The sequence below is a fragment of the Pristiophorus japonicus genome, chromosome 1 (genome assembly GCF_044704955.1).
Source record: "Pristiophorus japonicus isolate sPriJap1 chromosome 1, sPriJap1.hap1, whole genome shotgun sequence".
NCBI lineage: Eukaryota > Metazoa > Chordata > Chondrichthyes > Pristiophoridae > Pristiophorus > Pristiophorus japonicus.
Window position 1 is genome coordinate 117977355 of NC_091977.1, and position 26133 is coordinate 118003487.

Below are 26133 nucleotides of genomic sequence, written 5' to 3' on the forward strand. Positions count from 1 at the left end.
CGCTGGCTTCCTGGGCCGAGGTAGGACTTGAGTTTTATTTTTTATTTATTGATGGTTGTGCTTTGTTTAGTGAGGAATTTTGATTTGGGGGGAGGGAGGAGGGGGTGAAAAGGAGAGTTTTGATGGGGGGGGGGAAAAAAGGACCTTAAAAAAAAAAAAATGTTTCTGGCATAAACATAGGACTTCTATTTTTTATTTTTATTGATTGATTGCTTATTACTTCTTGTGCTTTGTAAGTCTTGGTGCAGGTCCCCAGCTTCCTTCTTTTTTTAATTTGTTAACTAATTGCTTATTACTTTTTGGCCTTTATTTAGTGCTTTGTAAGTCTTTGTGCTTTAAATGTACTAACCCGCGCCGAATTCTTAACTGCCCGCAATATTTTTCAGAGCTGACCACATGTGCTGACCTAAGTCGTTTTAGCTGGCCAAAGTGGCATAAATGGCCAAAACTTGAGTGTCTGGGAACGCCCCCTTTTGAAAAAAAAACTCAACTAAAAAAAAATACTGTAGGGGGAAAACAGGAAGGCTTCTCCTTCCACGAGCAGGCCCCCTGATATAGAGGGTCGACGCTCGCCCCAACCTATGTCGCAGTTCTCAAAATTAGCAGACAGAGACGGATGACAAGGTGTAACGATCTTTAATTACGAACGTCCGGGAACACCTCTCATCACAGCTGCCTGTGAGTGGAGATGCTCCTCGTGTAGCAAAATCACACATCATTTATACATTTCACAAACCCCTTCGCCCCCCGGTACGACCCTCCCCAATCTCCAATTGGGTTACCTTATCAATAATACTTTGGATTGACAGACCCCAAGGCAGCCTTAGATCCTACTAAGATGACTTCATCAGGTTAGAATTTGCTGATTCTCCTTGGTGCCCGTGAGTCTGCCTCGAGACTCTTCACAAGGTCTTATCAATGTCTGTTTAGGTTCTCACATCGTATCCTGTTGGAATATTATCTAATGTCCTGGTACATATTGAATTAATAACTTCTGGAGCCTTGATACTGGAATGTGCAAGGCCGAAGAGAGGCCTTTTACCTCCTTATGGGTCGGTGCAGGAACCAGCACCTTGTCCCGCTGGTACCCCTAATGCCAAATTTTTCTTGCAGTACCTAACTGAGTTCCTCTTGAGCAAGTTTATTGGGGAAAATGCCGTTTTTTAAACTTACGCCAGAAAAACCAACTTAAACCAAAACAATTGGAGCAAATCATGGCCAAAGTTGGGCCCCACACCACTAATAGTTTCCCGATAGCCTTGTACCTTGATCTGTTTCAAATACTCAACCTTCCCTGAAAAGACGCAATTGTCTCTGCCTCAGCAATTTGCTGTGGCAAAGCATCCCAAGCTCCAGCATCCCACTAAGTAAACAAATGTCTCCTCGCACCCTAAGTGACAATTTTAAATTATTGATGGAGGTGACGGACATAGAAACATAGAAAATAGGTGCAGGAGTAGGCCATTCGGCCCTTCGAGCCTGCACCACCATTCAATAAGATCATGGCTGATCATCCACCTCAGTACCCCTTTCCTGCTTTCTCTCCATACCCCTTGATCCCTTTAGCCGGAAGGGCCATATAGAAACATAGAAAATAGGTGCAGGAGTAGGCCATTCAGCTCTTCTTGCCTGCACCACCATTCAATGAGTTCATGGCTGAACATGCAACTTCAGTACCCCATTCCTGCTTTCTTGCCATACCCCTTGATCCCCCTAGTAGTAAGGACTTCATCTAACTCCTTTTTGAATATATTCAGTGAATTGGCCTCAACAACTTTCTGTGGTAGAGAATTCCACAGGTTCACCACTCTCTGGGTGAAGAAGTTTCTCCTCATCTTAGTCCTAAATGGCTTACCCCTAATCCTTAGTCTATGACCCCTGGTTCTGGACTTCCCCAACATCGGGAACATTCTTCCTGCATCTAACCTGTCCAGTCCCCTCAAAATTTTATATGGATCCATGAGATCCCCTCTCATCCTTCTAAACTCCAGTGAATAAAGGCCCAGTTGATCCAGTCTCTCCTCATAGGTCAGTCCAGCCATCCCGGGAATCAGTCTGGTGAACCTTCGCTGCACTCCCTCAATAGCAAGAACGTCCTTCCTCAGATTAGGAGACCAAAACTGAACACAATATTCCAGGTGAGGCCTCACCAAGGCCCTGTACAACTACAGTAAGACCTCCCTGCTCCTAAACTCAAATCTCCTAGCTATGAAGGCCAACATACCATTTTCCTCCTTCACCACCCTGCTGTACCTGCATGCCAACTTTCAATGATTAATGTACCATGACACCCAGGTCTTGTTGCACCTCCCCTTTTCCTAGTCTGCCGCCATTCAGATAATATTCTGCCTTTGTGTTTTTGCCCCCAAAGTGGATAACCTCACATTTATCCACATTATACTGCATCTGCCATGCATTTGCCTACTCATCTAACTTGTCCAAATCACTCTGCAGCCTCTTAGTGTCCTCCTCACAACGCACACCACCATCCAGTTTAGTGTCATCTGCAAGCTTGGTGATATTACACTCAATTCCTTCATCCAAATCATTAATGCATATTGTAAACAGCTGGGGTCCCAGCACTGAGCCCTGCGGCACCCCATTAGTCACTGCCTGCCATTCTGAAAAGGACCCGTTTATCCCGACTCTCTGCTTCCTGTCTGCCAACCAGTTCTCTATCCACGTCAGTACATTACACCCAATACCATGTGCTTTAATTTTGCACACCAATCTCTTGTGTGGAACCTTGTCTAAAGCCTTTTGAAAGTCCAAATGCACCACATCCACTGGTTCTCCCTTGTCCACTCTACCAGTTACATCCTCAAAAAATTCTAGAAGATTTGTCAAGCATGATTTCCCTTTCATAAATCCATGCTGACTTGGACCGATTCGGTCACTGCTTTCCAAATGCGTTGTTATTTCATCTTTAATAAGTGAATCCAACATTTTCCCCACGACCGATGTCAGGCTAACCGGTCTAAAATTACCCGTTTTCTCTCTCCCTCCTTTTTTTAAAAAAAAAAAGTGGTGTTACATTAGCTACCCTCCAATCCATAGGAACTGATCCAGAGTCAATAGACTGTTGGAAAATGATCACCAATGCATCCACTATTTCTAGGACCACTTCTCTAAGTACTCTGGGATGCAGACTATCAGGCCCCGGGAATTTATCGGCCTTCAATCCCATCAATTTCCCGAACACAATTTCCCGCCTAATAAGGATATCCTTCAATTCCTTCTTCTCACTAGACCCTCGGTCCCCTAGTACTTCCAGAAGGTTATTTGTGTCTTCCTTCGTGAAGACAGAACCAAATGTGAGGTTATCCACTTTGGTGGTAAAAACAGAGAGACAGACTATTATCTGAATGGTGACAGATTAGGAAAAGGGCAGGTGCAAAGAGACCTGGGTGTCATGGTACATCAGTCATTGAAGGTTGGCATGCAGGTACAGCAGGCGGTTAAGAAAGCAAATGGCATGTTGGCCTTCATAGCGAGGGGATTTGAGTACAAGGGCAGGGAGGTGTTGCTACAATTGTACAGGGCCTTGGTGAGGCCACACCTGGAGTATTGTGTACAGTTTTGGTCTCCTAACCTGAGGAAGGACATTCTTGCTATTGAGGGAGTGCAGCGAAGGTTCACCAGACTGATTCCCGGGATGGCGGGACTGACCTATCAAGAAAGACTGGATCAACTGGGCTTGTATTCACTGGAGTTCAGAAGAATGAGAGGGGACCTCATAGAAACGTTTAAAATTCTGACGGGGTTAGACAAGTTAGATGCAGGAAGAATGTTCCCAATGTTGGGGAAGTCCAGAACCAGGGGACACAGTCTAAGGATAAGGGGGAAGCCATTTAGGACCGAGATGAGGAGGAATTTCTTCACCCAGAGAGTGGTGAACCTGTGGAATTCTCTACCACAGAAAGTTAGAGGCCAATTCACTAAATATATTCAAAAAGGAGTTAGATGAAGTCCTTACTACTAGGGGAATCAAGGGGTATGGTGAGAAAGCAGGAATGGGGTACTGAAGTTGCATGTTCAGCCATGAACTCATTGAATGGCGGTGCAGGCTAGAAGGGCCGAATGGCCTACTCCTGCACCTATTTTCGATGTTTCTATGTTTCTAAAGTATTTGTTCAACCGGTCTGCCATTTCTTTGTTTCCCATTATAAATTCACCTGAATCTGACTGCAAGGGATCTACATTTGTCTTCACTAATCTTTTTCTCTTCACATATCTTTCGAAGCTTTTGCAGTCAGTTTTTATGTTCCAGGCAAGCTTCCTCTCATACTCTATTTTCCCCCTCCTAATTAAACCCTTTGTCCTTCTCTGCTGAATTATAAATTTCTCCCAGTCCTCAGGTTTGCTTCTTTTTCTGGCCAAGTGAAAATGCTTTTTTTCCTATTCACCCTATTAAACCCTTCATAATTTTAAAAACTTCTATTAAATTTCTGCTTGCCTTTCTCTGCTCTAAATGTATTATCTCAAGTCTCTCCTCATAACTATAGTTTCCCATTCCCATTATTATTCCATATGAATCTATGCAGTAGTCTCTAATGCTTTAATGTCCTTTCTACAATGGGGCAACCAATATTGCACACACTACTCTAACCAATATTTTGTATAAATTTATCATAATTTCTTTAGTCTTGTACTTCATGCCCCTATTTATAATGCCCAAAGTGCTAATGGCCTTTTCATGGTTTTATCTCCATGCAAGTGCATTTTCAGGAGAATTATGTATTTGAACCCTAGTTCTTGGTACATTCACACCCTTCAGCATCTTGCCATCAAGTGCATGTTCCTATTTCTCATTCTTTCTCACAAAATGTTTTAGCTTACATGCTCACATTAAATTGCATCTGCCAGCTGTCTACCCATGGCACTACTTCAAAGAAGAGCAGGGGAGTTTGCCCCAGTATCCTGGTCAATATATATCCTTCAACTAAAATCAATAAAACAGATCATCTGGGCATTATTGCAGTGCTGTTTGTGGGACCTTGCTGTTTGCAAATTGGCTGCCGCATTTCCTATTTTACAACAGTGACTATACTTCAAAAGTATTTCATTGACTGTAAAGCACTTTGGGACATCCAGAGGTCATGAACAGCACTATATAAACACAAGTTTTTTTCTCTAACTTGATTCTCTCTCTCATAGTAAAAAGATTTGCATTTGTACAATGTTGGTATAAAAATATACATAAAAAATAAATATATCGGCTTAGAGTTACCGCTTGATTGCACTGGGCTTTTTCGGCACAATTCACCCAAAATCGGCTAAATCAGTGCAAAAGAGCACAGAACTTTAAGCGCAAATTACGTTCAGCACAAATCGAATTTCTGCAATCTATTGCGCTAGTTTTGTTTTTAAAATCTCTCTAGAAGCCGGCCCCGCCCACAAAACTGCCCATGTCCTTAGATCGAACTAATCACCAAAGGGAGTTTCCACGAAGTGCGCTCGTCTACAGGCAATCAAGGAGGCTCTAAAAATTAAGCTAATTCTTTGGGTGCAGGGACATTAATAAGCACGTTTTAAAAGCTTTTGAATATAATTCTTTTTTCAATTTATTAAGAAAGTGACTACTGTACCCCAATGTATCTAGCAAATGGTTCTGTATAGTTTGTTTAAAGCCATTTTCAGTCATTTAAAATTGGGTTATTCACAGGTGATGGACCAGACACTGATTAAAATGTGTGATAAATCTTTGTGATAAATCCATTTTCAGCTGTATTAATCAAACTGTACCAAGTTACTACTCAAATATATTAAGGAATATGATTTAATGCAACAGTTTCATTTAAAAAAAATTGCATTCTAAAAGAATGGCAGATTTTGTGTTCGGCGATATGCAAATGATTTTGAGCAGAAACTGGAGCAATTTGCGCCCAGGTCGCTAATTGCACCTAAACCTGAAACTCTACCCCATAAAATATATAATTATTTAAAAAAATATCTAAAATATATATACACCGAAAACAAAAAAGTGCATACAGAACTGGCCCATCGCCAATCCGCAAAAACACCCATTTACCCGAATTCTTTGCTGTTACATTTCCTCTTATACCAAATGAATTAAATTATGCAATATGCCTCCTGAGAGATAACTTATAGAATTGTACTCTGAAAATTACAGACTATATCTACTGTGTTCAATTTAACTATCCAACTAGTTATCTCTTTCAAAAAAACCCTTACATATGTCAAACATGAATTGCCTTTGACGAATCCATGCCGGCTGTCCTTGATTATTAACCCATGCATTTCTAAATGTTCACTGATTTGATATCACATTTTAAATTCCAAGAGTTAGTCCACAACTGCCATTAGACTAACTGGTCTATAGTTCACAGTTTATCTTCTTATCTTGAACACAGGTGTTACATTGGCTACCCTGCAGTCCTCTGGCATAATTTAATATATGAGGAGGATTGAAAAATTGTAATCAAAGCCTCTGCTGTCCATCCCACCCCCAAACGAACTCCTTCAACAGACTAGGACATGTAACATCAGAACCTTATGAATTAGGCATCTTGTGGTCAACTGATTTTTTTCAGAACCAATACCTTTTCTACAGTTATCGCTAACAACTGTATTACAGCTACATTCGTAATTCCATCATTTGTAAAAAAAAAACCTGACAAAATATTTATTTAATATTAGTATCATACCTTCATCTTCCACAATTAGACTTCCCCTTCATCTTCGAATGGTCCCAGTCGCTGATTATTCTTTTACTTTATGTAAGTTTATAAAAGCCTTTCATATTACCTGCTACCCTTTTATCCATATTCCCCTTTGGCACTTTTAGTCCCTCTTTTCATTGCTCTATTACATTTTCCTCGTGTTCATTTAATACCGTTAGCCCTAATTTTATCTTCTGCCTCGCTTTTAAGTTCCACTTTAGTTTTAATCTCTATATTTATTCAAGGAACTCTACTTTTTGATTTTCCCCCCCATTTTGTCTGATATGAATATATGTAATTCATATATTATACATATGACTGGGTTTCCGCTGCAATTTGACCCTCCGTGGCGGAAACCCATTCGGTGGGATCTTTGGGCACCTTTTTGCGGCGGCGCTTCCACATACCGCCGGGGAGAGGTGCGCCGACGTGAAACGACATGCAACACTGCGGATTGCGTTACTGTCGTACTTGCGGCACTCTCCGCCACACCCAGAATACTGACAAGTCAAAACTGACGGTGCAGCCCTGCCAGCAGCGGTAAGTATGAAGACCTAAAGAACTACAAAAAAGGTAAGTTAGTTTTTATTTTTGAATTCTTTTTCTGCGATTTAGTAGGTACGGGTTTTGTGATTGTTTTTTGCAATTTTTATTTTTGTTTTTCCCCTCCTCCCAAGGCCTCTCTCGCAGCACTACCGGCCTCGGACTAAAGTTGCCGAAACTCGCAGTTTGCGCCACAAATCCTCGTGCAATGCTGACTTTAGTGATGTAAAGGCCAACATTTAAGCCTAAAAACGGTAGCGTAGGAATATGGTAATTTTGGCGTAAAACTACCATTTTTGCCTCAACCGAAAATCTAGCCCTTAATATTTAAAATGATCAATGTTTTCTGCAATTAAATTGTATGATCAAGAACTGGGCATTTGGCACAGATCATTTATACTTCCTCCAAATATATGAAGTAAAATCATTTTCCATTTAATTATTTTATATAATACATTTAAACTGCCTCACAGCTAGTGTGCTATGTGCATGGTGTATAGTAAATCGAAAGGATCATTACCAATGCCTTTCAGTGCTACTGAATCGCAATGTCATAGTAGACCTTTGACAGGTTAAAATAATTTTTTTTTTTTTTAAACTTACCTGATTTACACAATATAAATCCGAACACATCTTTAATTTAAAAAGCCGGGATGTTTGAAGTACAGCACAGGTAATCCATTGGGCAAGCAAAGCACTCGACAAAGCTCTACAATACTCTTTTGCGCAAAGAAGAAAAGGAACAGGTTTCTTAGTATGAAATATAAATAATGTAGCATTTAATACACTTCCCAAATGATAGAAACTGTTTTAAATACACTAGAGGGTTGAACAGCTAAACGATTTATTTCACTTTAGCAAATGGTCAAGGATGAGAATCTTTCGATTGACCTCAAATTATCTTTTTTAACCTTCAAGTAGAAAACAGATGACAAATTATTGTTGATACATAATTTTGTTACATAATTTTAACAAAATGCTGATATATGAAACAAGTTCAAATACCAGTTTATTTAAAAGCTTTTTAGAAGTTTTTAAAATGTAATTTCAATGGAAGAGATTACAGACATGGCTTAGTTTTGGCGTGTCTTCCCTTACGCATAGGCTGTGTGCTGCACTCCTGGCCTTCGTGATGCAACATGATGCGCACAATTCTGCAGCGCTGAAAAGCAAGTCTCATACAAGGAAAGTTCATACTCTTTCAGAGGAGGTCGGCGGCGTACTCTGTAGCTACGCTGCCGACCGCAATTTTTGGGCCAAGGTGTTTGCCAATCTCACTTTCTATCTCATCACCAATGTTTGTAATGCATACCAAAATTTGTACCACTTCCCTTATTTCTTAATTCTATCTACAGGGATTTTGTCTCAATTGCCTTCCATTCTTGCATTGACAGATTTATGTACTAATACTACCCAATGTTTCCTGTAATTCTTTTTTGTCTGTGCTTTTGAAATTACTTTTGAAGCGCAATGTTGTTATGTCGGCAAATGTGGCAGATGATTTGAGCACAGCAAGGTCCCACAAACAGCAAGAGATAAATTGACAAGTTAAGTTATTTTTGGTGAAGTATTGATTAAGGGAAGAATGTTAACTGGAGAACTTGCTGTCAAGGGATTTTTATGTTCAGATAGAGCCTTCGTTTAGCCTCAGTACAACAGTCAACCTACATTATGCGCTCAAGTCCTGCACTGTGCTTAAGCCCGTGACCTTCTGACTTAGCAGAAATAATGCCAACAAATGAACCAAGCTGACAGTATTCAAAGGTTTTAACATATTTAAGAATATGGTGCATCAGCTGAACCTATAGACAGCAATAAAGTACTGGAGATTGCAAGTTAAATTTTGAATGATTGATTTTTTGGAATTAAATAACATACAATATTAATAATGTTACATATTTTTTCTGAAGTCACTGATGTTTAAAAAAAGTACTAAAAAAAGATACCAAATAATATCAGCAATTTAATTATGTTGAAGAGTAATGTTTAAACAGATGTACAGTCCGTTCACACCATTCAGACAATATACTTTCTAATATTCCTGTGATCCTATTGGGTGTATGTCCGTAGAGAAACATTAATGCATATAAAGCATAATAAATGCAACTTATCCTTTCTGTATTGGACTTTTACAATCATAACAGCATTTGGACAAGAACAACTTTTTATTCAAAGGTTGGCTTTCAAAATATTTCAAACTATAGGTTCAATATTAACTACACAAATCATTCTACACAATTAGGCCAAGTAAATTATTTTTTTAAATTTGTTTTTCCACTTCAATTAATAAAGCTTCTAAATATTTGAAGTTGCGGACCTTCTATGTTATACATATGATGATTGTGTCTACTCAGTGGATAAAAATGCATGTTAAAAAATTTTCAATGTGATTTTAACTCAGTAATATTGAAACAATACTGTTACTTTTACAAACTTACCTTTAAATTACCAAGATCAAGAACCAATAAGCTGGTAGATTTATCAAAAAAACCATTCTGTGGAACAATGACGTACGAAGCCATGAGGTTTATTTTTAAGTCCAGGACTTTCTGTGTCTCAATAACGTACATCAAGCCTGTGAACAGTACAAAGTGCACAAATACACATCAGTGAAAGCAATAAATGGGCAATCATGATTTTTTTGAGATTTGCTGTCTTTTAGCAAATATTGCAATGGTATACTAAATGAAAGAATTCTTATCTAGACAGAAAAAGATAAATGGACTACACTCTATTGTGTGTAAGTTTATGTTACATGTACTGGAAATGTACACTATTTCCATACTATTATGCACATAGTTAGTGTAAGCCCAGTCTACCTACTCTAACCAATGGAATCATTGCTGCCCATAATTATAAAAGGTAGGACAAGAATTGTTATTTTAAGTGATGTTCCAATATTCTCAAAATAATAACAATTCAGATATATGATAATTTGTAGAATTTGGCACTTTAGGTTTTAAGAATACACTTAATATTTAAGAACACGTTATGAAATGAGTTAGAGCAAAGGAATTCAAAACATATTGTCACTTCTAAATACCAGTGTTCACTTTTGTTCCGTGCACTTCTCCCATATGTCACCCCATAAAAAAATGTTGAAAGATTGCTATGTAGGTTACTAAAAATGCAACATGTGCAGATAATACTGTAAGCATTTATTTTCCAAAAATGTAGTATTATTTTTATTCTAGAAAATAAATACATATTTTTTTGTATGTTTTGTGATATTGTCAGATTGCTTGTTCAACATCCAGTACTGGAAGGGCAGAAATGTTCTCCAATTAAATATTGGGAAGACCGAAGCCATTATGTTTGCTCCCTGCCATAAACTGTGTTCCCTAACCACTGGATCCATCCCTCTCCCTAGCATCAATCTGAGGGTGAACAACCTAGGTGTCATATTTGACCCTGAAACGAGTTTGCAGCCATATATCCACGACATAACTAAAACTGCATTTTTCCACCTCTAACATTGCCCGCCTCTGCCCTGCCTCAGCTCTTCTGCTGCTGAAACCCTCATTCATGCCTTTGTTACCTCTAGACTTGACTACTCCAACTCACTCCTGGCTGGCCTCCCACATTCCACATTACGTAAACTTGAGGTCATCCAAAACTCAGTAGCATGTGTACTAACCCGCACCAAGTCAAGATCACCCATCACCCTCGTGCTTTCTGACCTATATTCCCAGTTAAACGACGCCTAGATTTCAAAATTCTCCCTGGTTTACAAATCACTCCATGGCCTTGCCCCTCCCTGTCTCTGTAATCTTTTTCAGTCTCACATCCCCACAAGATGTCTGCGCTCCTCAAATTCTGGCCTCTTGAACATTTCTCATTATAATTATTCAATCATCGGTGGATGTGCCTTCAGCTGCCTGGGCCCTAAGCTCTGGAACTCCCTCCCTAAACCTCTTTCCGCCTTTAAGAGGCTCCTTAAAACCTACCTCTTTAAACAAGCTTTTGGTCATCTGCTTTAATTTCTTCTTTTGTGGTTCGGTATCAAATTTATCTGTTTTGTCTTGTAACACTGTTGTGAAGCGCCGTGGGACGTTTTACTACGTTAAAGGCGCTACATAAATAAAAGTTATTATTGAAGTTATTATAGAAAAGGGGATGAGATCCATAATTTAACACAAAAAGTGTTCTGGAATTATCATTTCATAAATATGCAATTTCACTTCTAGGTCCTTAAAGATAGCGAGCTGTGCTGCAATTAAAAGGGTGAAAAACATTTCAAATCAAATCGAGAGAGTAAAATAACATTTGATCCTAAGCAAGTGCTCCACCTCAATAATTATGATGGGAAATCGTGCTATCTAGTTAATTAATCCATTTATCAGGACTGAGAGTTAGAAATTTAAGTTGAGCCATGAGCTGTGCGATTTGATGCTTTGGTGGTGTAAATGATGTTAAGTATAAGAACATAAGAAATGGGAGCAGGAATAGGCCATTTGGCCCCTGGAGCTTGCTCCGCCATTCAATAAGATCATGACTGATCTGATTGTGGACTCAACTCCACTTTCCTGCCCGCTCCCCATAACACATGACTCCCTCATCATTCAAAAATGTGTCTATCTCCACCATAAATATGTTCAATGACCCAGCCGCCACAGCTCTCTGATAGAGAATTTCAAAGATTCAAGAAATTCCTCCTCATTTCTGTTTTAAATCGGCAACCCCTTATTCTGAAACTATGCCCCCTAGTTCGAGATTCCCCCACAAGGGGAATCATCCTCTCTGCATCTACCCGATCAAGTCCCCTCAGAATCTTATACATTTCAATAACATTACCTCTCATTCTTCTAACCTCCAATGAGGACAGGCCCAACCTTTCTTCATAAGACAACCCTTCATCTCAGGAACAGATCTCTTCAACGTTCTCTGAACTGCCTCCAGTACCGGTATATCCCTCTTTAAATAAGGAGACTAAAACTGTAGCAGTACTCCAGGTGTGCTCTCATCAACACCCTGTACAGTTGTAGCAGGACTTCCCTACTTTTAGACTCCATCCCCCTTGCAATAAAGGCCAACATTCCATTTGCCTTCCTCATTACTTGCTGTACCTGCATGCTAACCTTTTGCGTTTCATGTACAAGGACCCCCAGATCCCGCTGTACCTCAGCATTTTGTAATCTCTCCCTATTTAAATAATAATTTGCTTTTTTCGTTTACCTACCAAAGTGGATAACCTCACATTATATTCCATCTGCCAAATTTTTGCCCATTCACGTAGCCTATCGATATCCCTTTCAACATTCTTTGCATCCTCCTCATAACTTGCTTTCTCACCTATCTTTGTCTCATCAGCAAATTTGGCTACATTGCACTCGGTCCATTCATCCAATTCATTAATATAGATTGCAAATAGTTGAGGCCCCAGCATTGATCCTTGTGGCACCCCACTAGTTACAGTTTGCCAACCTGAAAATGACCCATTTATCCTTACTCTCTTTTTTCTGTTAGTTAGCCAATCCTCTATTCAAGCTAATATATCACCCCCAACCCCGTGAACTCTTATCTTGTGCAGTAACCTTTTATGTGGCACCTTATCGAATGCCTTCTGGAAATTCAAATACATGACATCTACTGGTTCCCTTTTATCCACACTGATCGTTACATCCTCAAAGAACTCCAACAAATTTGTCAAACATGATTTCCCCTTCATAAAACCATGCGGACTCTGCTTGATTGTACTATAATTTTCTAAATGTCCTGCTACTAATTCTTAAATAATGGATACCAACATTTTCCCAAAGACAGAAGTTAGGTAGCGGGTCTATAGTTTCCTGCTTTCTGCTTCTCTCCTTTCTTAAATAGGGGCGTTACATTTGCGGTTTTCCAATTCGCTGGGACCGCTTCAGAATCCAGGGAATTTTAACATAGAAACAGAAATTTACAGCGCAGAAGGAGACCATTTCGGCCCATTGTGTCCGCGCCGGCCGACAAAGAGCCGCATGGGCCTCGGTCAGCAGCCCTGAAGGTTACATATAAACCTATTTTGATAGATTACAACCAATGCATCCACTATCTCTGCAGCCACTTCTTTTAAGACTCTAGTATGCAGGCAATCAGGCCCAGGAACCTATCCATATTTAGTCCCATTAGTTTGCAGAGTACTTTTTCTCCAGTGATAGTGATTGTTTTAAGTTCCCCCCTCCCACTAGCCCCTTGATTCTCAACTATTGGGATGATTTTAGTGTCTTCTGCCGTGAAGACCGATACAAAATATTTGTTCGGAGCCTCTGCCATTTCCCTGTTTCACATTATTAATTCCCCAGTCTCCTCCTCTAAGGGACCAATGTTTACTTTAGCTACTCTCTTGCTTTTTATATACCTGTAGAAGTTCTTATTGTCTGTTTTTTGATTTCTTGTTGGTTTACTCTCATAAAAACATCAATTTTGTTCTGAAGGAAGCATGTTTTGCTGTTTAAATGTACATTATTAAGCTTTGTTAATTGATTATTTCAACATATCCTTGCCAACTTTTGGCTGATCATCTAATATCACAGTTAACTGTATTCTTGGATTACTTTCATAAAGATTGTCTTAAAGGAAATTTTAGGTAAGAACTGACCTTCTGCCTCAGTTTGTTTCTAGTGTAACTATAATTAACAACATAATGTTAATTAACACCAACAAGAGCTTCTCTTAAGAAAGTCGTTTCAAAACAAGTTTCTCAACTGTTGTGGTGTAAAGTTCCGTTCAATCAAAACCTATTTCAGATTAGCCCATGAGGATTTAGTAGACTGTCGCCTAACTGAGCTTGAAGGTTTCCAACCCACTAGGTGGTAAAACTGGAGAATACACTCCAACATCCTTTTAGCTAACCTTTGCTTGGAGACAGCATTGCTCTCAAGTAACTATAGCTGGGGTACAGGAAATAAGAGGCTCAGAGGTCAGGAAGGAGCCGGGAGAGGGAGGAGTGGTTGGGGCAGGGAAGGTAGGAGCTGGGTGTCAGGGCAGGGAAGGTAGGAGCCATGTTGGGCAGCTGGAGTGGGAGGGGAGGGGAGGGGGTGAGAGTGGCAGTTCACCTTCTTTAAATATGGAATTGAAAGGAGCTCCACATTTAGGTAAATAAATGTCAAAAATGTGTCTTTTCAATAACATTGGCTGCCTCTGTTCAAATCAATCTTGGGGTGGGGTACACAACAGGAGTTCGACTCCTTATTTGCATATGCAAAGGGCCTAATGCCTAGCATGGGCCATGAACACTTTTTTTTGTTTACCAATATGACAGGCAGTGTATTTCCAGCAGGAAAAGTGCGCGCACTTCTTGCCCACCATATTGGGGGCCTCGTCCGAAAAAACGCCATGGCCGAATTCATAGGTCTAACAATTTAAGTTTAAAGGACTATAAACAATATGAAGGGATGTTAACACGAGTTACATAACATAAGAACATAAGAAATAGGAGCAGGAGTAGGCGATATGGCCCCTCGAGCCTGCTCCGCCATTCAATAAGATCATGGCTGATCTGATCATGAACTCAGCTCCACTTCCCTGACCGCTCCCATAACCCCTTATCCCCTTATCGTTTAAGAAACTGTCGATTTCTGTCTTAAATTTATTCAATGTCCCAGCTTCCACAGTTCTCTGAGGCAGCGAATTCCACAGATTTACAATCCTCAGAGAAGAAATTTCTCCACATCTCAGTTTTAAATGGGCGACCCCTTATTCTAAGATTTTGCCCTCAAGTTCTAGTCTCCACCATCAGTGGAACCGTCCTCTCTGCATCCACCTTGTCAAGCCCCCTCATAATCGTATACGTTTCAATAGATCACCTCTCATTCTTCTGAATTCCAATGAGTAGAGGCCCAACCTACTCAACCTTTCCTCATAAGTCAACTCCGTCATCTCCAGAATCAACCTAGTGAACCTTCTCTGAACTGCCTCCAAAGCAAGTATATCCTTTCGTAAATATGGAAACCAAAACTGCACACAGTATTCTAGGTGTGGTCTCACCAATACCTTATATAGCTGTAGCAAGACTTCCCTGCTTTTATACTCCATCCCCTTTGCAATAAAGGCCAAGATTCCATTGGCCTTCCTGATCACTTGCTGTACCTGCATACTATCCTTTTGTGTTTCATGCACAAGTACCCCCAGGTCCTGCTGTATTACAGCACTTTGCAATCTTTCTCCATTTAAATAATAACTTGCTCTTTGATTTTTTTCTGCCGAAGTGCATGACCTCACACTTTCTGACATTATACTCCATCTGCCAAATTTTTGCCCACTCACTTAGCCTGACTATGTCCTTTTGCAGATTTTTTGTGTCCTGCTCACACATTGCTTTTCCTCCCATCTTTGTATCAACAAACTTGGCTACGTTACACTCAGTCCTTTCTTCCAAGTCGTTAATATCGATTGTAAATAGTTGGGGTCCCAGCACTGATCCCTGCAGCACCCCACGAGTTACTGGTTGTCAACCAGAGAATGAACCATTTATCCCGACTCTCTGTTTTCTGTTAGTTAGCCAATCCTCTATCCATGCTAATATACAGGCAACTCTCAATTATCCGTACACGGATCTAACGGAGAACCCACTGCAATGGCATTTTAAAAACTGTCGCACATGTGAATACCAGCTGATGTAATGAGGGTTGTCACTTCGTCCCCAGTGAGGAACAGATACTGCAGTCGGTTCTGGTTACTTACAGGGAGGTTAAATCATTGGGGGGGATCCTTGGGATAGATGAAGTTCCGATACACATGATAGTGTCCCGTGAACAGCTGCTCCGAGATGGTCATTTCGCAGTTTTTCTAATCTCAGCACCGGATAACAAGCTGATCCCAACTGCAACAGAAAGCAACGCAAAGCTCCTGTCCAAACTACAGCACTCGTTTTGGTCTTTAACACGCTCTTACAGCCTTGGGTACAATGAATTATGTATTGAATGTTCCCACTCGAGAGTTTAAAAATATCTGCATCCAACACAATAAGATTCACCGTGTCCTTGCCCACGGTTTTCTCTCCACGTGAAAGACCACGGATCAAATTACAGGAGCATATAAAAACAAAACATAACTAACACCAACGATATGAATCCAGTCGTCATGTATTTTATTACCTTCACGCTAAGATAACACGCACTAAGCCTTTGTGGTTGGTTCTATCACTGTCAAATTTCAGCTCTGAGAAGAGCACTTGCCCTAGCAGCAAAATCGTTTACCCGGAATAGCCCGATCCCCGAGGGACCCGGATAATCGAGAGTTGCCTGTATTACCCCCAACCCCGTGAACTTTTATCTTGTGCAGTAACCTTTAATGTGGCACCTTGTCAAATGCCTTCTGGAAGTCCAAATACACCACATCCACTGGTTCCCCTTTATCCACCCTGCTCGTTACATCCTCAAAGAATTCCAGCAAATTTGTCAAACATGACTTCCCCTTCATAAATCCATGCTGACTCTGCCTGACCGAATTTTGCTTATCCAAATGTCCTGCTACTGCTTCTTTAATAATGGACTCCAACATTTTCCCAACCATAGATGTTAGGCTAACTGGTCAATAGTTTCCTGCTTTTTGTCTGCCTCCTTTTTTAAATAGGGGGGTTACATTTGCAGTTTTCCAATCTGCTGGGACCTCCCCAGAATCCAGGGAATTTTGGGAAATTACAACCAATGCCTGCACAATCCCTGCCGCTACTTTTCTTAAGACCCTAGGATGCAAGCCATCCAGTCCAGGAGATTTATCTGCCTTTATTCCCATTGAGGCCAAGTTTCTGTTGCTGAGTTGCTCCTGTTTTTTTGGAGCAACTGGTTTAGAATGGAGTCTCTTAGAAATTGCAATTCTCAGCATTTAGTTTGCTCCAGTTCTAGTCAGTTAGAATAGTTTCAGTTTAGAACAGATTTATTTTTTCAAAGGGGGCATGTCCGGCCACTTACGCCCGTTTTGAAAGTTTAGGCAGTGAAAACTTACTCCAAACTAACTTAGAATGGAGTAAGTGTAGATTTTTGTACGCTCAGAAAAACCTTGCCTACACTTAGAAAATCAGGCGTAGGTTACAAATCAGGCGTAGGGAACAGGGGTGGGAGAGGGAAATTTACAAACATTAAACACTTCAGTTTTACAAATAAAGAGCCATCATCAATAATAAATGATAAATACAACAATAAATCAATCAAAAAAAAATGTAAAACATTTAAAAATCAATAAATAAAAAATTACGTTTCTATTCACCGACTGCAGCACCGGGAGCCCTCCAACAGCATGCTGGGACAGGCCCCCCCCCCCCCAGTGTGTGTCTCTCGGTCAGTGTCTCTCTCTGTCTGTGCATCTCTCTTTCACTCTCTGTCTGTCAGTGTCACTCTCTCTGTTTGTCAGTGTCTATGTGTTTCTGACAGCGAGGGGAGGGGGGGCGGGGGAATAGGGAGGAGGAGGAGTGGGGAGAGAGGAGGGGGAGAGAGGAGGGGGAGAGAGGAGGGGGAGAGAGGAGGGGGAGAGAGGAGGGGGAGAGAGGAGGGGGAGAGAGGAGGGGGAGAGAGGAGGGGGAGAGGAGGGGGAGAGGAGGGGGAGAGGAGGGGGAGAGGAGGGGGAGAGGAGGGGGAGAGGAGGGGGAGAGGAGGGGGAGAGGAGAGGAGGCTGAACGGTCCCAGCCGACGTGAAGAAGCCGGGCCCAAGACTTCGGGCGGTGCCCGCCCCCAGCAAGATGCCGGGCAGGTGGGCCCCGTCGAAGGAAGAGGGAGCGAATCGGAGTTAAAGGTAGGTGGCCGGGGGGAAGCCGGAGCTGGGGGGGTGGGGCGGGGGGGGAAGAGCGGTTGAGAAAGCCAAAGGGAGCGTCAGCTGAACAGGGGAGGAAGCTAGAGCCAGAGCAGGAGCTGGACGAGAGAGATGCAGCCTGATCTTCGCCACCCCAGTGAGCCCATTCGGCCAGGGCTAGGGGCGGCGTGCTTCGGGCCCCTCCCACACAGTTTTGGGCGCCTGGAGCTACTGCACATGCGCACCCACTGTAGCACGCCTGTGCAGAGGTCCCGGCACTGATTTCAGCGCAGGGAACTGGCTCCGTCCCCCACAGCTCGTGCTGCACTGCGCCAAGCTCCAAAAGGACCTGCAGGGAGCCGGAGAATCTGCAGTTATTTTTTTATCGCACTTTCGGGTGCGAAAAACGACTGTCCAGGTCTGGGCTGCGCCGTTCTAGGCGCGGCCCGAAACTTGGGCCCATTATCTTACCGAGTACCACCTCCTTAGTGATTGTGATTGCGTTAAGTTCCTCCCCCCCTATAGCCCCTTGACTATCCACTGTTAGAATATTGTTAGTGTCCTCTACCCTAAAGACTGATACAAAATATTTGTTCAGAATTTCTGCCAGAGTTGATAGAGAGGGTTCATTTGATTTTCCTTGAAGGAGAATTTCAGAGTTGCTGAAATAGGTGCTATTAAATTTATAATAAATATATGTAATGCATTTCTATTCTATATGAACAGATTGAATTTAAAACTTGGATTAAATAAATAGAGCTGAAAATGTGTTCGATTAAAGTACTTTCCAACCTCCTGTATGGCTCAGAGACATGGACCATGTACAGTAGACACCTCAAGTCGCTTGAAAAATACCACCAACAATCCCTCTGTAAGCTCCTACAAATCCCCTGGAAGAACAGACGCACCAACATTAGCGTCCTCGACCAGGCCAATATCCCCAGCATTGAAGCACTGACCACACTTGATCAACTCCGCTGGGCAGGCCACATTGTTCGCATGCCAGACACGAGACTCCCAAAGCAAGCATTCTCCTCGGAACTCCTTCACGGCAAACGAGCCAAAGATGGGCAGAGGAAATGTTACAAGGACACCCTCAAAGCCTCCCTGATAAAGTGCAACATCCCCACTGACACCTGGGAGTCCCTGGCCAACGACCACCCTAAGTGGAGGAAGTGCATCCGGGAGGGCCGCTGAGCACCTAGAGTCTCATCGGCGAGAACATGCAGAAATCAAGCGCAGGCAGCGGAAAGAGCGTGCGGCAAACCAGTCCCACCCACCCCTTCCCTCAACGAATATCTGTCCCCCCTGTGACAGAGACTGTGGTTCTCGAATTGGACTGTTCAGCCACCAAAGAACTCATTTTAATAGTGGAAGCAAATCTTCCTAGATTCCGAGGGACTACCTATGATGATGATGATTTCCAACTTTACAGTCATATAAAGTGTACATTCAATGCATTTACTGCTCTTCAATTTCCTCCTAAATTCCATATTGAAGTTAGCATTGGAAATAATACAGAATAACGAAGTCAGTTGAAGAGTATGAAAAAGAAAATACATTGATTTCACTCAAAAACAAAGAACAAGTATAAGGCACATTGCTAGAGTCATTCATTCATGTTTTGATTTTCTTCACTTTCAATATTAGACTCAATGATACAGCACAGACGGAGGCCATTCAACCCATCATGCCTGTGCCAGCTCTTTGGTAGAGATCTGATTCAGTCCCATTCCCCTGCTCTTTGCCCATAACCCTGTATTGTTTTCCCTTCAAGTATTTATCCAATTCTCTTGTGAAAGTGACTAATGAATCTGCTTCCACCATCCCTTCAGGCAGTGGATTCCAGATCACAACAACTCGCTGTGTAAAAAAAAGTTTCCTCATACCGCATCTGGTTCTTTTGCCAATCACCTTAAATCCGTAACCTCTACTACCACCCTTTTGTCACTCGAAACAGTTTCTCCTTACTTACTCTATCAAAACCCTTCTTGAGTTTGAAATCTCCTCTTAACCTTCCCTCTGCAGGAGAACAATCCCAGCTTCTCTAGCCCTCTTCACATGAAGTCATTCATACCTGGCACTGTTCTTGTTATATATGCAGACTATGGATGTACTCTCTGTGTAGTCACTGTGTGGTTGCGTGAGATGGAGACTTGTTTACCTGATGTACTTTCAATAAGGTTTACACTGTGTATATACTATGCTGACACCACTAGAGGGTGCAACTGGTGGAGACCCGGGAGTTTCCTGCCCTGGTGGCAGGGCCCAGTATAAAAGGCTGCAACCATGCTTGTGCCTCACTCTGGAGTTTGGAAATAAAGGACCAAGGTCACTACAGTTTGAGTACAACACATTGCCTCGTGGAGTCATTCATAAGTACATTACAGACATAATAGTTCTAGTAATCACTCCTGCACCCCAAGTCTTCCTTCCTAAAGTGTGATGCCCAGAATTGAACACAATACTCCAGCTGGAGCCGAACCAACATTTTATAAAGGTTCAGCATTTTGTCCTTGCTTTTGTACTCCATGCCTCTATTAATAAAGCCAAGGATCCCATATGCTTTTTTAACAGCCTTCTCAACTTGTCCTGTCACTCTCAAAGATTAGTGTACAGACGCCTCTCTGTTCCTGCACCCTCTTTAAAATTGTATCATTTAGTTTATATTGCCTCGCCGCCTCCTTCCTATGAAAATGTATCACTTCACACTTCTGTTAAATTTCATCTGCCATGAATCTGCCTATTTCACTCGTCTGATAATGTCATCCTGAAGTCTGTTATTATCCTCCTCATGGTTTACTACATTTCCGTGTTGTGTGTCATCTGCAAACTTTGAAATTATGCCCTGTACACCCAAGTCCAGATCACCTCATGAGCTCAAACAGAAAATGGCTAGTACCCCTCCTCCAAAACTCATTTTGCTTCCCCATTTCTGGGCAATACTCTGATAAATACTGCATTTTGCTATGATTACAAGGAGTTATGAATTATTCAACAAATATCACATTAAAACTAATTCAAAAGCTTACTGATCAAAAACACAGAAGAATATATATTGACATTTACCTGTTGCAGTTTTGTCACGGAATTCCTCAAGCTTCATCAAAGTAGCTGACGTCAGCTCCTCTAGCTGGAGACCTCTGGGAGGTCGAAAGAAGTCCACTAAACTGTTCACAGTTCTCTGTTGGAATGAATATATTAACCATGTAGTGTAAAGTTATCTAAACTGAGATCACTACTTAACATATGGAAGTACTGGTATTAGAGAATTAGAGATTCGAAGTAGATAGGAATCATGGGCTCAATTTTCCCCCAAAGCATTTTTTTGGCATACTTGAAGAGTTATGCTGGATTTTTTGGGGCCTAACTTCGTCAAAAAAAAATATTCTAAGTTTGATTTCTTCATTTTGGCGTGACATAACCCGATCTTTAGTTTTGGGGGTGGAGCCTTGATCTGCGCCAAAAAGATCGGGCTGCTAAAAAGATCGGGTCACCAGGGACACAATGCGAGCTGAGGCTGCAAAGTGAAGCATACAGCCAGCTCACAACACATTAAAAGAATTGAAAAACACATAGCAGCAGCAACTTACCTCCAACCCCGCCCGAAGGGCTTACCTATCCGGTCCCCATTCTCTCGTGTGTGTGGGAGAACCCGGGACCGAGAATGGGACCGGACCGAGAATGGGACCGGACCGACAAGCCCTTCAGGCAGGGTTGGAGGTAACTTGCTGCTATGTGTTTTTCAATTCTTTTAGTGTGTCCGGGCATCTGCTGCGCCAATTTGCTTAACTCTCCGGGAGGCTTTTCAGCAGAGGCCACATATGCTGGCCTAAGCACAACTGAAGTAACTCTTAGCTGGCCAAACTTCCCTAATTGGCATAGGTGGCTGGTTACACCCCCTTTGGCTGGAAAAAAAAACTGACCTAAAAGAATCGTAACTAAGTTACACTGGTGCAAATTGATTGGGGAAACTGTGGTTTTTCAACTTAGGCCAAAAAGAGCAGCCTGCTCTAAAAATGGCGCAAATCACGGGGGAAAATTGAGCCCATATTTGATAAGAAATAGGGTAAAACCTCGATATTCAAAAAATAGCTTTACACGGGGACTGCGGAAAGAACAATGAACAGACCAAAAGAGAACATCTCGTGTCCAAGAAGTTCCAGGAATTAAGACTGCGAGATCAACTCGTACTTAACAGCAGATGAGGTTTAATATTATGTTGTAAGCTTAATAAATCTTGATCTATTGCTCGAACATATTGACTGCTGCCTAATTAGTGCCTTATCCAAGAATCTTTAAGTTCTACAGCACCCTCAACATTTTTACAATACTTGCACAGAAGTAGCTGCTAGAACTGTAACAAATCTTCAATGCTTTGGAACTTTGCTAAAGCACTGTGGCCTAGAAATTAGGCGTAACAATCCCTGGGGGTGAAATTCCCCAACACCCCGATCGGGGGCGGTAACTGATTTGGGGCAGGACTTCCTGCGCCCAGCACGGAAGTCCCGCCCCGGTCACAAAATTGCGGTTACCGCTTCTCACAGGAAGTGGTGCACAATCTCGCGCACTCCACTTTCTGTTGGGGCGGGTTCCAGGGCGCTACTTGGGCGCGTTAGTCAGCGTTACGCGGCTGCTCCATGTAGCGCTGATGTGTTTCAGTGCCTCTCTCGTTCGGTTAGAGAGGGCCACCACACACTCTGCCGGGCCTCTCATGGGCCACTAGGACGAGTCGGCCAAACCGACAAGATGGCGGCGCTGAGCAGTCCCGACCTCTCCTTTAATTAACGCCCGGTTCGCAACCCGTGAGGCTGGCGCTAACACCGCTCACGGCAGTCTCGCAGGGATTCTGACCAATGTCGGCCACGGGGCAGAAAGGGGTCGCTGCGATGAAGTCATTGCTGGTTGTGCGGCCGTCTGGGGCACTACCGGCGGAGCGCGCTGCAACTGTAGGAGCATCTCCGCTAATTCCCGTGCAATTTCGCAGGAGCCGGTAGCGCGCCTCCCCCCCCGGGCTGAAACTGTTTTGCACCCCGTTAGCGTCGCTGAACAGGGAAATTTTGACCCCCGAGTCTGAATGGTGAGGCCTGAAGTGCCCCCGATATTGGACCTTGTGCCACTCATTTCCATGAAGCAAACGAGTGCAGAGTAAGAGGCAGTTTGCCTGGTGAAGCATAGTTAAAGATCAGTCCACGGTGATGGGAGCAGAGGGCCTCAAGTCAGTGATGATGGGGCGAGCGGGTCAGGATGTAGCAGTGGCTGGAGGGGACAGGGAAATAAAAAAATAAATGAATCAAAAGTGGGTAACCGGAGCGGTGCCAGCCCGTATTCTTTGAATGTAGGGCCGGGAGGAGCACTCCTGCTCCACCCAGTAAGTATATTCAAAAAAAACTTACCTTGTTGGCTGCGGCTGTTTAAGGACCCGAGTGCAGCCAGTGCCTCAGGGCAAACGAATCTTGCAGAGAAGGGCTCAACTAAGCTTTATTCCCCTTATTTGCATATGCTGATTTTTTGGGGACTTTACCAATATGGCGAGCAGTGTACTTCTGGGTCGTAATGAATATGCATTTCCTGCTTGCTATATTGGAGACTTAGAAGACTGTTCTGAACTCGAAAAACGGTGTTTGATCACCAACCTTCTGACCAGAAATAAAAAAATATGGTAACAATTATTTGTAACTGTTTCAGCATTAAAAAGTCATGACCGGGTACTGCTCTCTGAGGTGACCTTCGAGTGTAGTATTTTAATGTGTTGTGTATACTGTCATCAAAATACTATCCATACTGGAAACAGCATCAGCTGAATCATGAACATAATGTATTTCTTAAGTTGCCAGCAAGACAAAATGTCTTCAAATAAAGCTTACTATAGTTTTAAACTTAAAAGCTGAATTTGCCATTCACATAAAAGGTTGCTTTTTTCCTGGTTGTTTTTAAATGCATACCTTATTTCTAAAATGCATTTAACTGTACACAATCTTCTGTTAAACTATTCAATATTGAACATTTACTGCAAAATCTAGTGCAGAAGTTGAATCTTTCATACTTATGGATGATGTTGACAAAGCTGTATTTATCGACCATACTGAATGTCTCGAGAGCGGTGGGAATTCTCTTTGAACTGCTGCAGGCCTTATGCTGATGGTGCTCCACAATGGTATTAGGTAGGTATTTTGACTAGTTCCTGCAGTACATTCTATAGACGGCACATACTGCAGTCACAATATGCCACTGGTGGAGAAGATGGATACTTAGTCCAGAGGCAGGGGCGGGGGGGTGGGGGGGGTGATCACGCGGATTGATCTATCCACAATCCTTTTTGAGTGTTGTTTTGGTTGCATTCAGCTGTGCAAGTGGTGAGTATTCCATCACAGTCCTAACTTCAGCACTGTAGATGGTGGAGAGGTATTGAGGGGTCAGGAATCAAGCCAATCATTGCAGAGTACCCATCCTCTGCCCTGACTCTTGCAACCACATTGTTGGCTGGTACAAGCAAGCTTCTTGTAAAATCTGACCCCTAAGATACTGATGATGGGGAAACATGGTGATAAAGATCAGAGAGAAATGATTCAGAACATGGGCCGATTTCTCGTATCTTGGCAGGTTGGTGGCAGGTCCAAACTCCGCTGCTAGCTCCAGCCTGCTGTGTATAATGATTGTATGTCGATTGGGCTTGTTAGGCCTGCCCAGCGCGTTTGCCAGCCAACTGAAGAAAGCGGGTCTGATGACGTCATTTGATGACATGTCATCAGCTGGTTTCCTTAAAGGGACCATGCGCAAATTTAGTTTTGACAGTTATGCTGTCAATGTTCTACAGCACTGAAGTGCTGCAAATACTGAGAAACACTGCACAAAGGTGCACGGCTGCACCCAGGTTCTCCCATGATTCACAGCATGCAGGGAGGTTCATTTCCGTTCCAATGGGCAGAAAAGAGCTCCTCAGGAAAACAATGCAGCCTGGTTGCACATTGTGCAGGAGGACACAAGCAGGGATAGAAACATAGAAACATAGAAAATAGGTGCAGGAGTAGGCCATTCGGCCCTTCGAGCCTGCACCGCCATTCAATGAGTTCATGGCTGAACATGCAACTTCAGTACCACATTCCTGCTTTCTCGCCATACCCCTTGATCCCCCTAGTAGTAAGGACTACATCTAACTCCTTTTTGAATATATTTAGTGAATTGGCCTCAACAACTTTCTGTGGTAGAGAATTCCACAGGTTCACCACTCTCTGGGTGAAGAAGTTTCTCCTCATCTCGGTCCTAAATGGCTTACTCTTTATCCTTAGACTGTGACCCCTGGTTCTGGACTTCCCCAACATTGGGAACATTCTTCCTGCATCTAACCTGTCCAAACCCGTCAGAATTTTAAACGTTTCTATGAGATCCCCTCTCATTCTTCTGAACTCCTGTTATCAGGAGAACCAGGCTGCAGTGCCACAAACGTTTCAATGATCTCAGCAGATCACAAAACAAAGCCCCACTCAACCTCATCCTGCTATGCCACTTATCACATTCCCATAACTCTACCTTCCCTACCCTACTCCTGCACATCCTTACTCATAACTTAGCTTGCACCTCCTCCCATCCCTCTTTATCTACATTATCACTTCCCTATCTCACTAGCCACCTCTCACATTCACCCTCATCCAAGTCCAATCATACCAACTAACATGTAAAGTTTCTGTTAATATGGTGTCAAACAATGTCTTATAAATCAGACTGCCTATGATAGGATGAATACAGGAGAACCAATCTGAATATAGAAAATACAGAGGAGATCTTAAAAAAAAAAAGGAAATGAGAGGCAAAGAGAGTGTATGAGAATATATTAGTGGCTATCATTAAAGGGAACCCAAAAGTATTTTATAAACACAAATAGTAAAAGGGTAGTGAAAGATACTTCACTAAATACTTGGAGATCTTCTTGTGGAGCCACAGGGCAATGCTGAGGTACTAAATGGGTACTTTTCATCTATCTTCATTACAGAATAGGATTGCAACAAATGTTACACCCGTGTTTAAAAAAAGGGGCAGGGGCTGAAGCCAGCAACTACAGGCCAGTTAGCCTAATGTAGAAAAACTTTTAGGAACAACAATCCAGGACAAAATTAATTGGTACATAGAAAAGTATGGGCTAATAAATCAAAGTCAGAACGAATTTCTTAAAGGCAAATAGTGTTTGACTAACTTACAAACATAC

General features: G+C 42.3%; 1 protein-coding gene across 2 annotated transcripts in view; it reads right to left on the bottom strand.

Moving 5' to 3' along the window:
- vps13a (vacuolar protein sorting 13 homolog A) overlaps positions 1-26133 on the bottom strand; it is a 645125-nt gene that overhangs the window by 409797 nt on the left and 209195 nt on the right. For both annotated transcript variants that reach the window (XM_070882697.1, XM_070882688.1), the window contains exons 19-20: positions 21000-21114; positions 9665-9801 (exon numbers count right to left, since the gene is read on the bottom strand). In XM_070882697.1, coding sequence (XP_070738798.1) covers positions 9665-9801; positions 21000-21114 — 252 coding nt within the window. The remainder of the gene's footprint in view (positions 1-9664; positions 9802-20999; positions 21115-26133) is intronic.